The 17,552-nt window shown below is 34.9% G+C and overlaps 1 protein-coding gene across 3 annotated transcripts in view; it reads right to left on the reverse strand.

The window, feature by feature from the left end:
* The window catches only part of LOC106134694 (uncharacterized), a 44,391-nt gene that overhangs the window by 22,334 nt on the left and 4,505 nt on the right, over positions 1 to 17,552 (reverse strand). For all 3 annotated transcript variants that reach the window (XM_060945706.1, XM_060945707.1, XM_013334798.2), the window contains exon 2: positions 3,323 to 3,446. In XM_060945706.1, coding sequence (XP_060801689.1) covers positions 3,323 to 3,446 — 124 coding nt within the window. The remainder of the gene's footprint in view (positions 1 to 3,322; positions 3,447 to 17,552) is intronic.

Below are 17,552 nucleotides of genomic sequence, written 5' to 3' on the forward strand. Positions count from 1 at the left end.
AGCAAACATAATGGTCATGCGCGCGCCCCAACCCAATAATAACTGATATAGTTAGCGAAGACATGTGAATCATACTAGCGATAACGAGTTTGATACTAGATAACTATAATGTACTTGTATTTAACTACTGGTAGATCTCCGTTTCTATTTTCAAAAAAAAAGATCAACATTAGTACCAATTAAAGAAATTTATATATGTTTGGGATCAGCGATTTACAGATGGCGTGCATAAAAGGACGTATACAAGAGAAAAGGGATTACATACACCGAAACTTGTGTGGCCCAGTGTATATTTCCAATTTTCAATGGTAACAATAATAACAAGTAAGCAATAATTACTACAAATTATATGTTACGGGCGCAAAAATACGATGTAAATGAAAAAGTATATTACAACATTAATAAATAAGTGGTTTCACTGCGTAAGTAACTACGTTCATAACTTAAGCCTGATCCTTCATACATGACAAAATAATTGTTGTCCTCCCTAAACGATTACTGCATTCACATTTATTTTATTTGCTATTTGTGTCTCTATTTTATCAAATTGATGTTCGTTAATTCATATTTATTATCTATCTCGGATAGGTCATTTATAATGGTAGAAAAATGGTCAATTAATAAATATAATAAAAAATAGTTGTGGATTATTAGGATTACAGCTCTTTGCTATACTTTAGATCTCTAAAACGATTGATCAGTTAACGAGTTTCATATATACACATACTTGCATTAACTTTGTCAGGAGCGTTAAATATAAGGACGCTAAATTAAATTCGTGTTAATGAGCACGTGTAAACTCGTTTCTAGGGATATCATTTACGGGGAGTAGGTAGATGTCTTATCCTCCGTTCCAACCCCCCCACCCTTTTGCGATTTATGGCACAAACACAAATTTGAAATCAATGAATTGAGTAATTGATTGATTTCATGTATTTATTAGACCTTATTGTAGTGGCAACAATTTAGTACCTACCTACTCGTAAGTTGAGGTCCAAGTTGGAATGACTGGTCAGGTCAATCGTTGTTTTTAAAAGGATTTACAATTTTATTAATTTGTACTCGTTCATTTGTCAAGTCAAATCTTGACAGACAAAGTCAGGGATCAAAGTGAAAGATATAAAACCTTACTAGGTAATTAATTTATAAACGGTACTGACCGACCACTGGCCACTGGGTACTGATCAATTAGTTTAGTACAAAAACAAAGCAAGATGAAAAAATCAATAGAACTAGCAAAGATGCTAGAAGATTTTTCAAGAAGTATATTCTAATAATCTAACTGTAATAAATCTGTCACGTACACTTTATGTTGAAAACGCCCACTAAAGTTGACGATCCGCCAACGCGCCGCGTGGGAAGATGAGAGTAATTTCGCAAGCCCTTATTACGCCGGTCTTTGAAAAAATATGACATACCCGAGCTGGTAATGAATGATCCACAACTCTCTGCTTTTATATATACTCCTATTACACAAGTCATTAATAATTAACAAAATTAAAGTAGATGTAATACGAAACTTCGTACGTATTGTAGCGATGCAAGCATCGAACAAAAGCTTTGTAAATTTTTAGGGTTCCGTACCTAAAAGGCAATAACTGGACCCTATTACTAAGCCTCCGTCTCTGTCTGTCTGTGTATCACCAAGCTGTATTTCATTATGTTTTTCCGTTGCCGCTATAACAACATGCAATAAACGTGTGTTTCTTTTCGTATTTTTTTGCTGAATATTAATCACAGGTAGACATTAAAAATTTTCATAGAATATTTACTTGTATATTATCGTTCAAAATAAATAATAAAAGAATAACATACATACATATAATCACTTCTATAGCCCTTGCGGGGAGACAGAGTAAAAGATAGAATGGATCATGGACATGCAACATGTCGACCGTGTTGTAGTCCTACCGATTTACGATAGATGGCGTTGTTATGTGATTTTACCGTATGTACCGTTTTTATATCCTATGCATTACTAACTCTGATGTAAAATGTCTGTAATGATGTCCTTTTATTTTCTACTTTAGAAATATACAAAACCTAAGAAATTGCGTGGCAGTTTTTTATATTTTTAAGCAATTTTTGGGCCGATTTCAATAAATAGGTGAAAAGTGAATATAAAAAATTAATATTTATGTAAACGTAATGATGGTACGCTTCAAACCTTCGTGCGAGAGTCCATTTTGGTATGTGAATTTTGGTAACTTGATACGCCGTTGACTTGTTCGTATATTCTATTCTAGTAAATGAGATTGAGGGACTCGTGTAATACTCAGTTATCGTCCCTACGATGTGTCAAGGTGACACTGACATGGTAATTGCCCTAATTAATAATGTCTCGACTCGCCTTCTGTGCAATGTCGGCCCTTCACTCAACTAACATACTGCAACATTTATAATATTTCGCCGGCAAGGCGTAATCACGAATTAGTTACCAATTATTACACGTGTGGCAAAATATTTTTACCATTTAAAGAATTATATCAAGGTGGTGAATGTTTTACCGTACATACACCCCAGAACTATGTAATGTAATTTACGTATTTACATGTTACGTTACTTCGTATATATAATGGATTAAGAAAGTTTTTATCAGAAGCGTGTTAACATCGACTTAAACATTAAATATAAACTACGTGCCTGAAGGTCTTTAGGTAACAGAGTCGATTTGAATAGCAACGCCCCAAGGCAAAAACACTTGCTTTCACAAGTTTGGCTGTCAGTACGCACAAGATACAGAGCCACACGAGTAGGCTCCATACCATGATCCATACTCTAATACTTTGTATGAAATAAACTAGAAGCATGACTGAATCAGTTCCAATTAAGAGCGATTTGTAAGGAATAACAATTATAGTCAAGACATCATTTGATTTTTGTAATAATATCCTTATATTGACGTCTAATACACTAAAATTTATACACAATCATAGTCTGAATAATTTTCAATACAACCATGAGAAACATTCTAGTAAATCATACCATTATCTTTACAAAGGTTCCTCTTTTTGTTGGCAATGCGCCATAAACAATCACAAATGGATATAAATGACACATTTGCGCTTGGAGAGATCGTCAACGAGACGTAAAAAGTTTTAAGATACTGCTTGGTAACCGGCTGCGATCGACTCGTTCGCGGTTCAGAAAAAGTTCAACGGCTCATTCCTCCCTGTCGATGAATTGCCCGTAAGAATGCATTAAACGGAATATAAATGGCTGACGAACTTCACAAACCTGTGGGAAATTGCATCCCGCATGAATTAAGCATTCAATAACAATTTGAATTCTTGTCTAGAAATAGTTAAAAAAGAGTGTTTACCTTAGGATCGAAGCTGAAGGCTGTCTCCGGTCTAAGCGGACACGGTAATCCACATTTGCAGGTACCGGCTGTCTGTAGGTATTCCCGAAGCTGTGGCAGTGCACTAAGCGCCGTACCGCTAGGGCTAAAATATAAAAACCCACAATTAATTCATCAGTTTGCAGACATCGAAGACGATCATCAATATTAATATCGTGTTCATTACCAGCAGAAAAAAAAAACAATTTCACGTTCTCGAATAGCGAATAGAGATTTTATCTATTACATACGACAAATACAACATCGATATGGTATCGGATATATTAATCAAAACCGGTTCGTTCACAGGATGGACTAAGGTATTTAATATAGAAACCAGTTTGTAATTAATAAAGTGTTCAGTGATTACCAGTACCGTGGGGAGAGGTGCAGTGATTCGTGTAAACGATTGAAGGCATATTTGCTGAAAGCGGGGGATGCAAAAGCTTCTAGTCAAGCGTGAGTGCGCCTGACGCTGGCGAGGTAATCACGCGGGTAACTGACTGCTGTCCGGTCAATCGATATTTAATTTCTAGACCCCATTACCTCACGTCGCTGACTCTCAATAAGCCCAGCCTATACAACTGGTCCCGTCCCGTTGAATCTAATAAGAATTTTCTTTTTTATTGCAGGACAATGTATCGTAGAAAAACATCTTTAGGTATATAATAGCTCTATTTATAGTTACACATCTTGATTCTCGTTTGATGATTTTTTGCGATGTACTGTGATACTGATAAATGACAAAATAAGAAATCTTAGCAACAGATAAAAACGCTATGCTAATAGAGCAAAAACATGTTTCATGAAATTAGACTTTTTCAAGGTTTTCCTCAAGAGATTTAGTTAGATTTTTTAGACAGACACGTCCGAAAATCAATTCTATGTATGAAATAAAAAGGTAATAACCGGTTTCGAAAAGAGACACATGAGAGTTGAACTAAATATGAATACAGAGGTCAAGCGGGTCTTCAAGGCTAATAACAATTTGCAAACATATTATTTCATCTCGATTCGCTATACAAACAACCTCTTTCATAAATGCTGCACGTGATAATTCACGGCGATTGTTCACGGTCTGGTACACTCGGTAAAGGTAAGCCGCGACCGCAAAAAAGATTTTTATTTACCAGCATTTATATTCATGCGCAGTCTGCGGCTTCAGCCACTACGCGGGGTGTTCGTGGTCACATAGCGAACAACGCAGCGAATTTCGCTTTTTGCCTCGAACGCAATGTTTGGGGGAGCCTGATGTAGACAGCTGCCAATAATTACTTGACACGCAAACCCTTTAGCACCTTGCTCACTCGAAACACAACACTATCTAAATTACCTACCTACTTGTGCACAACATACACGCCTGCCCCACGTTCGTAATTACTGGTTATTTATTACCATAAAAAAATCAGAAAATATATAATACAACTATGTACTTAATTGAAACTGTCAACATTTCGTGTGGTCTGTAAATGTTTGGACACAAGCCTTCTTTTATTTTTTAATTTTATATTATTATGTTGTCACGTACTCCGGTAGTTCAGTAGTCATATAATGTTTGTAGCAAGATACAAATTCAACCCCAAAACAATTAATTACAAATACTTTGGTACCCAAATTGTATGACTAATGACTCTGCCTTATTAATTACACAATTAATTGCTATGAACCGTGACGAGCTGTCACAATCTGCATTTACAACGAATGTTGTTAATTTACCATTGAGCAGGAGTTCCCTTCTAGTTTCTAAATTCCCGATTAATCTGTACAAACGAGGATTCCCCACAACGACAGGTTTAACCCTCCGTCACGATTCTGAGACAGTTTGTTGAAAGGGAACGTCGACTGATCCTTTTAATAAGCATATGTTTTAGATCTATATTATGCAAAGCTAATTGACATATTGATGAAAGATAGCTCATTTAAATTACATGATGAAAATGATAGATACCTTCAACACCAAAGAGAAGCGTATACCTTGAATTAACTCTTTGGTGACTGAATGTAATGAGCCCTGCCCAGGGCAACGAGAATCATTTTGGATAAAACACTACGACGACGGCCAGTTTCAATTATCTCGATATATTAATGTATTTACGTTGTATTTAACACTCCAGGATAGTAAAATTCAACCACAAACTAGACGAATGTACTGATGCTTCAGGACATAGGACATAGAAATTAAAGTAGTAAATAGTCTTTAACGAGCACAACAAAAGAAAGCAGTCTAAGTAATAGACTCAACAGATCTAACCAAAGCAGAGACAGAGTTAGCTAGAGGAATAAGTTCGTAAAATATTGTTAACTTATTAATTTTGAAACTTAAAACAGTTAATTTACTTACAAAGAAAAATTAAGACATCATAAGTAAATACTTGAAAATTGAAATAATATCGATTAAACTGTCGAGCAATACTGCCTCCCGCAATTAAAATACAGGCGACCTTGAAGACATGACTAATCGGCCTCAAACATTTATCCTCAATGACGACAAATAAGATTTGTCAACCATTATTAAAGAATCAAATTAATAATTGATAAAAAACGAAATTTGTAACTGCATGTTTTACTGCGCCTTGGATTGAAAAAATTATATAGTATGTAAGCATAATAAGAACTTTCGGGCGAGAATGACAACAATTTTGTTTTAAAACAGTAACCAACGTAGAGTACTTTACGTATACATATATAAGTAATAATAATAAAGTACTCTACGTTGTTTAAAACAAAATTGTTGTCATTCTTGCCCGAAAGTTCTTATTCGTGGACCACCATTAATATTAATTCTAGACCCAGGTAGTTAGGAAAACCACGCATAACATGTTAGTAATAATACTTTTCGAAAAAATATTGAATTTTTTGAAGGAGTTTCGCAAGGGACATGACTTACCGGTCTAGTATACACCGCGATTGATCTCATTTCCTTTATGATCGTCAACGGGGCTTCGAAAACATTCTGGCACTAAGCCAATCCGTGCAATACAAAATACAAAATACAAAATACAAAATCGTTTATTTCTTAAAGCACATGACACAAGAAATATGATTGGAGTCTCCTTTTAAGCGTGCAAGCCTGTGCCAGGAGACTCCGCTCTTTCATAAAAGCAAATTAACCTTGTAAAGTACGAGTAAGGTAATTAAATAAATATATAATGTGCATTTGAAAAAGTGTTAGATTCGTATACTAAGGTAAACTATATTTTATATTTATGTTAATATACATTTATCCTTATACTATAGTAAAGCCTCAGTCTGTTCATAACTTTTCGTTTTAAGCCATCCAGTAATCACAAACTTACATTCCTTATACAATTTTCTATATATATTATTTACTCTGTTAATTTTGTTATATAATTGGGCTGATATTACATAGAATTGTCTTCGTGCAAAATATGTTCTAGTTTGTGGTATTTTAGCTACTATGTATCTCCTTCTTCTTGTTTCAACTTTAGGATCATATTCTGTAGTTTTATGCTTATACAGTACACAATGCAAAATATACAACTGTCTAACCGTAAGCAGATTACACTCATTGTATAAGAGTTCAGTTGAATATCGCTTTTTCTTAAAATACATAATTTTGATCAGGAATCTCTGTGCTCTTTCTAATCCTATAAAATGAGTCTTTGCAGCATTTCCCCAAACTGAAATACAATAAATAAGAATGCACTGCACAAGTGATATATAAATATTGTTCAGAAGGTTTTTGGATGAGCACTGTACGTCTAAACCTCTGGGTACCACATAACGTAATGATTTAAATATCCAGGACAACTTTCTCACTCTATTTATTACGTGATCTACATGCGGGTACCATGATAATCTTTGATCAACCAGTACACCCAAGTACTTAACCTTATCTACTCTGTCGATGATAGGACAGCAGCAGTCAGGAAGATCAGTATTTTGGTTACAAGAATGGATTTTTATACGGTAACCTTGATTAGGTTGATTTCGTGAGTCAATACCAAAACAGATGTAATTAGTTTTTGCAGTGTTAAGAGTGAGCAAATTACTTTTGAGCCAGCGTGCTACCTGGGCTAGCCCTGTCTCAATGTGTGTACGTGTACTATCCCATGTAGTGCCACTGAAGACAATGGCAGTATCGTCCGCATATGAAAAGATTTTCGCATTTGGAATATTCATTTCACAGAGATCATTTATATACAAAAGAAACAGGGTGGGACCCAGTACACTCCCTTGAGGAACACCATATGTAACATTTTCTACCTCACTCACACAGTTTTCAATTTTAACCGTTTGCTGTCTGTTACTCAGATAGTCTTTAAACAGAGCGAGTGCCACATCTCTGATACCTATTCGTTCTAACTTCCGTATAAGAATGGGGATAGAAACGGTGTCGAAAGCACTTTTCAGGTCCAGGAATACAGCAGAGCATTTGACGCCTAGATCTAAATTACGTGCAACCAGAGTTGTCAGCTCAATTACTGCATCTTCCGCCGATTTTCCTCGTCGGAAGCCAAATTGTTTTGACGAAAGTATTTGGTATTTGTCAAGAAAATTTATTAATCTAATGTTAATTAATTTTTCCAAAACTTTCGATATAGCTGGTAGAATAGATATTGGCCGATAGTTGCTGACATCGTTTCTATTACCTCTCTTATGTATAGGTGTGATAATGGATTTTTTTAGTGGCAACGGAAATATTGCCTTCAAAAAACAAAGATTTACTAGGTGAGTCAGAATCGGAACAATTACATTTTTACCTAGTTTCAGGAATTTTGTGGATATGTTGTCCCATCCAGGAGCACTGTCCGATTTGAGACCCATCAGTACACCGCTCACTTCATCACAATCCGTTGGCAGTAGCACAAATGTATTAGGTTGTTGTGGAATATTATGTAACATTGTATTAAGTTCAGCTTCAGAACTTGTCTGAATCTGCGTAGCTAATTGTTTACCAACATTTGCAAACACTTTATTTATATAGTTAACAGATTCCTGATTTGAGGGTTTAATATGCAACAATTCAGAGTTTTGACTATTATTTTTGTTAGTATAAGTAATGCTTCTAATATTTTTCCAAAGTTGTTTATTATTATTTAAAGATTTTGATAAAAGTTCTTTTTCATAATTTCGTTTTAATTTTTTAATCAGATTATTACAATAGTTCCTATATCTTTTATAAATGACTTTAGTAACTTCATTCCCAGGATTATTTTTACATTCTTTCTGTAATTTGTTCCGATTTTTTATACAACGCAATATTCCTGGGGTGATCCAGGGTTTTATTATTCTTTTAGATTTAGGTATATTAGTGGTAACAGAATTTTGATCCAAGCAATTTTTTATACATTTAGTTAACTTCTCTATTATTATTGTGGGGTCATCACAGAACAGTAAGTCATTAACATTGCTTTTTTCCAACGCAACTACGGCACTTCCGAAATCAGTTTTGGTTCTAGATTTATTCACCTGTGAACAACGCGGTACTGAGGAGATGGAGAGAAAAACAGTTTTATGGTCTGTTATACTAGTTTCTAAAATAACTATACGTGCGGTATGTTTTACTTTATTTAATTTGAGCATTATATGATCTATGCAATTTTTATCATTCGTTTTAAAAGTATGTCCTGCAAGTATCCCATAGTTAGATAACATATTCTGGTATAGTATTCTGTTTTTGCGTTCATGAGATTCTTCTTTAGTTTTAAACTTAATGTTTATGTTTAAGTCACCCGCGACAACTATATTATTTCTAGAATTTAAAGATATTAGATGGGACTCTAGGGAATTTATGAACGGTTCGGCATTTTGTTGTGATGGAGACCTATATATACCTAAAATGACAGTGCCCAGTACATCGACTTGAATACAGGAAGCATGGGTAAGTATGATTTCCTTCACTTCGTGCCTAAGTGTATTTTTAATATAGAGAACAACACCATCATTTTGGTTTAAGTGACGAGTACTATGATACATGCAATAGCCTATCATTTGAGGTATGTTTTTATTATCATTTAATCTACATTCTGTCAATATAACAACATCTATATCAGTCTTTAAAGTAGCCAAAGTAAGGGTAAAATCGTCAAAGTTGTGATCAATACTTCTTATATTTTGTGTTATTACAGTAAGGTCCCTTTTGTCTACTTTAATAGTTGAATTAAATTCACTAGGGCTACAAATAGTGGAAGTGGCTATCTCCATATTGTCTATGTCATTTAACGTTACCAATCGTTCATCCATTATGATAATAAGTTAGGCTGCACGTCAAAATAAGGCCGATGTGACATATACAGTAAATGCATTTCATTTTAATAATTACTGAATTTTGTGGTTTGTACGATTTTACCATCATTATTTGCATACTTAGATGTTCAATCGGTTTTAAACGTAAATATGTATTTAAGAAATAGTTACATAAGGGCTGTTCAGACAAATGACAGAAGGTGTATACTTTCACCAAATGTGAAAAAATCCGAAAGTTCAAAAAGTGCACAGATCCGTTATAATAAATTAAATATATATTTGAATTGTATATTTCAAGTATATAACTGTTATATATAACTGTTATATATATATGTATATAACTGTTATATATATATGTATATATAGTCCAAAAGCCGTGTTGATGGTATGTAATAAAATGAATTTTTTTTATAAATGAATTATTATTATATGATTGTATCAGCTTATTTTGATATCTAATAAAAGTTTTCCATATAAGTGAGAATAAGAGACTGAAATTATCATAAGTGATATGTATGTTACCCCTAGAGTTAGCAATTAACAACAACAGACTAGGCAAAAGTAAGGCAGTGTACACATAGACATTTTTAATATTAAATAGTAAACATGCATGTATTACAAATGAATAGCAAAATTGCTTTAATTTATTATTGTTATAAATCAAGTATGGATATTTAAGTAGTTGTTGAGTGACTTTGAATTTTGTGAGTGATAATTGTCTTTTCAAATTTGTTAAGAACATTGAGATAAAAAATATTACCTTCATTAAGTTTAACCATAGACGTACATATAGTTCATCGTTATTCATACACACGTTAAGCTGCAAAAATAGTCATTTATCTTGGAATAAGCCTTGGACTTGCTCTTCAGTCCTAATATTTATTATTGGAGAATTTTCATCTTTTCTAACGAATACTTTTCCATAAGCCGTCCAACAAAATTTGTAACTCTTCGACTTAGCGAGGTCACGGGCTAGGAAATGGAGACGTGTTCCTTTTGCTGTGAGGTGTTCTGATACGAATATTGGAGTATCCTCCTGCGTTTTGTAGCCCATGTGTTTGGCACATAATTTATTTTGATGTTTCATGTTAAAAAATTTTACCTTCTTTAGGAATTCCGCTTTTAAAATAGCAGAGTTAGTCTCCACAATAATTGGAGTATTCTTCTTTTCAGGATGATTTCCTCTCACTCGGTAAATGTCCTTAATGTCACAATTTCGTAATGAGCAGTCCACAGTCTTGAACAAGTTTGTGACATTTTCTATGAGGTCCTGTTTAGTCTCAGGGTTCATCTTTGGAACATTTTTTATTTCAAAGTTTGTTTTACGACTCGCTATAAGAATATCTTCGAGTTTGCTTTCCAGGATGTTAATATAATCTCTATTTTTCTTAGATTGCACTTCAAGCTCATTTATCTTCGTCTGATATTCCTTATTTTGCTCCACCAGAAAATCCATAGAATTTTGAATTTGTTTATTAAAATCTTTAATTTCTTTTATTTCTTGTTGAAGGGGTTTCATTATATTACATAACTCTTCTCTAACTATAGTCCGTAAATCTGTTGAGGTGCTATCCATGCACTCGTCCGTAATCCGGCGCCGTTTGTTATCTCGTTGCGTAATGTTAATAACATCCTCCAAAGATCCAGAAAACTGGCCCACCTTATCCATGTCCGTTTCCGAAAAACTTACTGACTTATTTAGTGGCGGAGAGCGCATTAAATTAGGCATACTTTAAGTCTGCTATTAGTCAAAGCAAAACAAAATAACGGTAACAAGTAGCTAAGCGTTCTCGTAGCAGTACAAAGGCGCCCCTGTCGTAGACTCGTAGTAGGTATTGGGTCGTAGCTTCAAGCTCATGCGTCAGCCGGAATCATTCGGTATCACTCGGCACTAGTCGTAGCTGCGGTCGTAGCGTATGCACACAACGGAGTGAGAAGAATAATATATTTGACCCTTTCGCGGAGGTGAAGATGCAGTCCCCGCGCTCGCTTCAACTTGCCGTGCCACGAAACTTGCCGTAGAACGTCGCAGGTGCAATAAATATTGCTATTTGTATTTTCGCACTTGTACACGTTGATTTAAACGCGAGTTTAGTATAAATCAAGTTCAATTATTGGGAAATTAACGAGTAACACGTCTGCTCAGCACACGATCTTGGACGAAAGAGGACAAGCAAATACCACCACACAATAATATGAAGACAGAATATTTTTTTAATAAAGTGTCAGTGCAGTCCCATTGTTATGCTATTCTATTCTATTAAGAAGGACATTCGCTTGAGATTACGTTAAAATAGTTGCTTCCTACTCACAATACGTAAAGAATATAGTGTTCTAAGTTGCACCTTGAAATAGCAAGGCAGAGAATTATTTCGCAACTATGAGGATAATGTTACGTGTAATGTTGCAATAAAAATTGCAAATCTTGCAGCCGGATAGAAAGGGGTCCCAATCCCATATAAAAAAAACGAAGTTATTTTTTGTTTTTTTATTGGGTATGCGCCGAAAATAATTCTTTAAGCGTTAAGGCAACTGACATTTTCTATTACTTATATATCTGTAAATAAACGGTTAGCGGTCACAATGTGTGACAAACAATATTATCAAGAGAGTAGGGCGAGCCCAGTCCCTCAGTGCCAGCGATCCGATAACACGTGAGTCATGAAGGGTTTCCCTACATGACTCACGACAATACTAGCAGCCCTTTTAAAGTAACTGCAAAGATTGAACCCATCCATGTTTAATAGTATATTTACCCCTATACCCTAAATACACACAGGTTAAAACAACAAACAGGTATGACAAAAAACAAACGTTAAATATTAAAATGGCCGCGAGTTTATGATGTTTTTATTACGAAGTTTTTAGACGCAAATATAATTCTGAGTGCTGTTTGTCATTTTGTCAAGGCTAACCTTATAGAGATTTCGATATGTTCTACGGCAAATATCTTAAATTTACTACGCTTCACAGTTCGATTTGGGACAATGAAAGGTGTAAAGTGAGAAAACTGTATGTTCACCAAATTAGCACAATACACATATAAAACTTTTCTTAAAAGCTATTATTGCTACAGAACTAACAAAGAAACGAAATAATATTAATAACACGCAGATGAGGTTAAAAGTCCAGCCGCTATGTCATCAATAAATCTATATTAATATTATAAAGCTGAAGAGTTTTGTTTGCTTGTTTGTTTGAACGCGCTAATCTCAGGAACTACTGGTTCGAATTGAAAAAATATTTTTGTGTTGATAAGACCACTAGCTGTGCCCGCGACTTCGTCCGCGTGGAATAGTTATTTGGGCATCATATTTATTTTTGCAAACATCCTCCTCGGCTTTATAGCGGGCGGTCACGCGTATTAGAAAGAACGCTGGTTCGCCGTATTTAATGTTTCGCTGCAAATTGCTTATAACGACCATATCTCAAAACCTATTCGTCTGATTTATATACTGTAAATGGCAATTTTAGTCTACATGAAAAGCCGAAAGTAATAAACATATTTATTTGGATAAGGATTAATACTGAATTAAAGAAAATTGATTTCAAATTAACTTATGTTTATAATGAAAAAATAATCTTAAAAAATGAACATAAAAGTGGTATGCTCTCGCGGACTTTTTTGTGGCACAAAATGAGTACTTCACATCTTTAGTACATTGTTTTACTATATCTTTGTTGGTTTGCGCAGCGTTCGCGTGGAAAGCTCGCAGATGGCCGACTCATTCAACTTTCACCTGCATTGTTGACGTTTCCCGTAGGAAATCCGGGATAAAATGTAGCCTATAGCCTTCCTCGATAAATAGACTATCTAACAGTGAAAGAATTATTCAAATCGGTTCAGTAGTTTCTGAGATTAGCGCGTTTAAACAAACAAACAAACAAACAAAACAAACTCTTCAGCTTTATAATATTAGTATAGATTTATCGAGGAAGGCTTTAGGCTATATAATATCACGCTGCAACACTATTAGGAGCAAAGAATTATTGGAAAATGTGAAAAAAACGGGGAAAATTATTCATCCTTGAGAACTTCAATGATGCCCAAAATATCTATTCCACGCGGACGAAGTCGCGGGCACAGCTAGTATAATATATTTCTCTCTAATTTTTGTCTCTTTAGCAAGCAACATTCGTATTTTACACTATTAGGCAGCATTGACTAAATTATCCCTAAGATTGTACTTACTTTCGACTACCTACATTTATGTAGGTAAGTAAATTTTCGAGTATGTACACGCATCTAAATACGAATAGGATAAGTTAGTCGAAGGGTAACCGTACATTGTGTTTACACTTGTGCGAATGTTGAAGGATTTGTAGGCATGTCAATCCCCCCTTAACAAAATGAGCCTTGTCGGACATAAACACTGTAATAGGATACGTCACATGTATTTGCTGGTTTCTCTTTAGCATATTTTTTTTTGTTTACATACGTGTACGTACACATTTATCACGTCTTTATCTCTTACGGGATAAACTGAGCCAACAGACTCGAAAAAACTAAAAGCTACATTAAGGTGGAATTAAACAATACAAAATACTACTACTACTTCTACTACATGGAGGGTGTGGAGGGAAAGGTCGGAGTGGGAAGACCTAGACGAACGTATCTTGATCAAATTAAGGACGTCCTGGTAAAGGGTCAGGTCAAAAGTACCCGAAACCGCCGAGCTTGCATGAAGAGAGTTATGAATGTGGATGAAACGAAGGAAATATGCAGAGATCGTGGCAAGTGGAAAGAGGTAGTCTCTGCCTACCCCTTCGGGAAAGAGGCGTGATTTTATGTATGTATGTATGTAATATACTAGTAAAAAAAACTTAAATACAACTGGAATTGACATTCATGAAACTTCTCACAAAGGTAAAGGTAAACAAGATCTTTAGGAGTAAAACGGCTTTTCTTTATGGTAATGTTCGTGGAAGCGAAACTTACGAGGAAAAGTGTAGTATCGCAGTAACTACCTACTTCATTTAAACATTTACAATTCGGCACCTGTACAGAAAAATTGTAATGTCGACATAATCTTGCACATCTCCTGATTTATCATGCAAGGAGTGTCGCAACCTCGCTATTCCGTAAGTGGAACATGATACTTACAAACGTGTGGAGTGGAGCGAGCCCATCACGAAATTATGTCAGCAGACAACGCATCTGGCTTCCGTCTGTCCGGAGTTTCAATGTTTTAGAAATACTCATGTTTGGGAAGAAACATCAAGATTTTTACTTCTATCAATATTCAGGAGCCAAGCCGAGTCTATTATCTATACATATAATAAAACAGTAAAAATATTTTGTCTGTACATTTAGTATTTTTGACTGAAATGGATAGAGGGACGTTTAGAATGAATGAGGCATGAGTTTGCCTGCAAATAAGTTTACGCGAAAAAAATTGAAATTTACACGGACGAAGTCGCGGGCAATAGCTAGTATCTATTAAAAATTAACACATCTGATACTAAAATATAATCTATTAGTAAAAAAACAATTTACATTTTAATTTAAAAATATGTCCATTCCAAACTGGTGCAAGGTATGAAGTCACAATCACATGGTATTATCATAAACTAACCAACCTAATTTATTACTCAAACATATCATTTTATATTCAAAGAATCGGGCCTCCACGCAATTCAATAAAAAGCTAAACAAGAGCAGGCAGCTTTTGGACGCGATTGGTTTAACATAACCCGTTGACAATACAACCAGAATAAGAGAGCCCTTAGACGGTCATAAAATGTACTTCTTTATTTCAACATAAAGGACTGCTAAGAGCAGTAGGGGAGTTCATTTTAGACCGGAGGCGCTTATATCGATGCGTCGGTTAAACGCGCGAGCTACAAATTGAGCTTTTATTTATTCATGGGAGGGGAACGAGGTTGATATGGGTCGGGGTCGCTCGATAAAGGACACTCTTAGCTCGGCAATCGTCAAAGGATTCCGTAACAGTGTCATTGTTTTGCTACAAAATCAATCGTTCAATTGGCCCGAACACAAAATGAAATTTACTAAAAATATTTTATATATAAATCTAGATTAGAATATTATATAAATCTAGATTGAAATGAAGCGTAGTGATTAAAGGACATCATACTTAACGATACTGAAAACACTATATTGATTGATGAATGGTAGCATCTTTTTTAATAAATGGTCCAGCTAAAGAGGAATCAAGAAACCATTAGGTTAAACACACCAGTTACTCACTGGCTTAGAAGTTGGAATCATGGGGCAGGTGAATGGCCGACTCAGCGGCACGCGAGCTAAGCGTTACCTTCAGTGATTTGCAACCATTCTATTGGTTAAATGGAAAACTTAATATACCTACCCAGTGTGGATCAAGATCAACTTTAAATTAAAAACCTGCTCATTTCTCACTTATTGAAAGTGATTGTATCATTTCCTTGAAGGATATTTTACTATTACTTAAACAGGAAATAATTACGCACGTTCATCTTTAACAAATCTTGATATTGCATAGTGAAGTAAAATATAACTTATCAAAACTTAGTAAAATTAATATCATAGTTTCCAAGGGATAGGCTTACAAACAAGGGATTCTTTTTTAGGCGACAGGCTAGCAACCTGTCACTATTTGAATCTCAATTCTATCATTAAGCCAAATAGCTGAACGTGGCCTTTCAGTCTTTTCAAGACTGTTGGCTCTGTCTACCCCGTAAGGGATATAGACGTGATGATATGTATGTATGTATGTATGTAGTTTCCAAATACGAAGGTCATCATTATGCCACATGGCGAAGTCAGCAAAAGGTTTAGAAGGGTATGAAGTAGTATAAAACGTAACCGTAGACCGTATAATGTAATACCTAGTCTTTTTTTTTTAAACACGTAACCTCGTACTTTATGCTTATCAACCGATCAAAACAAAGCAACACATTATTATTCAAGGACACGAAGACCACGTTTCTTTAAATTCTATTTATATCGCTTAGTAGACAAAAGCCTATCTATTCAATTATCCCAATTAAAGAAAACAAACAGGGTTAATATCAGTTGTTTGAATAAATGTTGTCTAGTCGAGTCCTGGATAGCCGTGTAAGATACACCTGCTACATGCCGAGTCAAGGGATATATCGCTAAGCAAATAAATTCACTTGAACCATACAAGACGTGTAAAACCACCTAGTTTTTATTGAGCATGTTTCAAACCGTTTTTTACAAGATTCGCATGGCAACCTTGACTCGATCCCCTCAATAGCGCTTCTGTGGGAATTATTGAGTCAACGTTTCGTTTGCGTCGTATCGTCTGGAGACCATGTGAGCAAACGCATCCGGTGTACTTCTTCTGACGCTGGTAGGCAATCCATAGTTATTTTTGTCTACCAGCCTTTATTATATCGATTTTTGCAATGAAATAACAAGTAATATATGTTATATTACTTGTTATTACATTACAAAAATTGAAACTGGATAGACAAACTTAACCTATCGTTTCAAAATAAACGATTTTAGATTTTTGAACTTTGACACCATAGTTATCGCGAGGGGCCCCATTGATATTCTAATTGAGTTTACCTGTGACATTTCCTAACAAAAGTAATGACCATATTATCATCGTTAACAGTTGTTTTGTTAAGACTCTCCACCCAGCTTCGACCGTGTGCCTCATTTAATGGAGCAATAAAAAATCTTCGAGTCTGCTTACGTAATCCGTATTATTTCCGCGTCGAGGCGATTGCGGAGGTCAACGCGCGAATGATCTTGTCTTTTGGTGCCACATTGTCATGTTGGCCTTAAAATAAAATGAACAAAAGCAATTGTAACTACAACGTAGGTAATTGAACAGAATACAGAAGTTTATTTAATAGGTACGATCAAGACTCGCATAGGTATTATTTGAATAATTGATATGATATTTAGTATCTTCACTTTAAACAATGCTGCTGTTAGTTTTATTATCAAATCGAGAATAGAACTTTCTACCAAAAAATTTATAACGGATACAAGATCGGAGATTCAAGAAAGTGAGATGAAATT

Source organism: Amyelois transitella, chromosome 9 (genome assembly GCF_032362555.1).
Source record: "Amyelois transitella isolate CPQ chromosome 9, ilAmyTran1.1, whole genome shotgun sequence".
NCBI classification, from domain to species: domain Eukaryota; kingdom Metazoa; phylum Arthropoda; class Insecta; order Lepidoptera; family Pyralidae; genus Amyelois; species Amyelois transitella.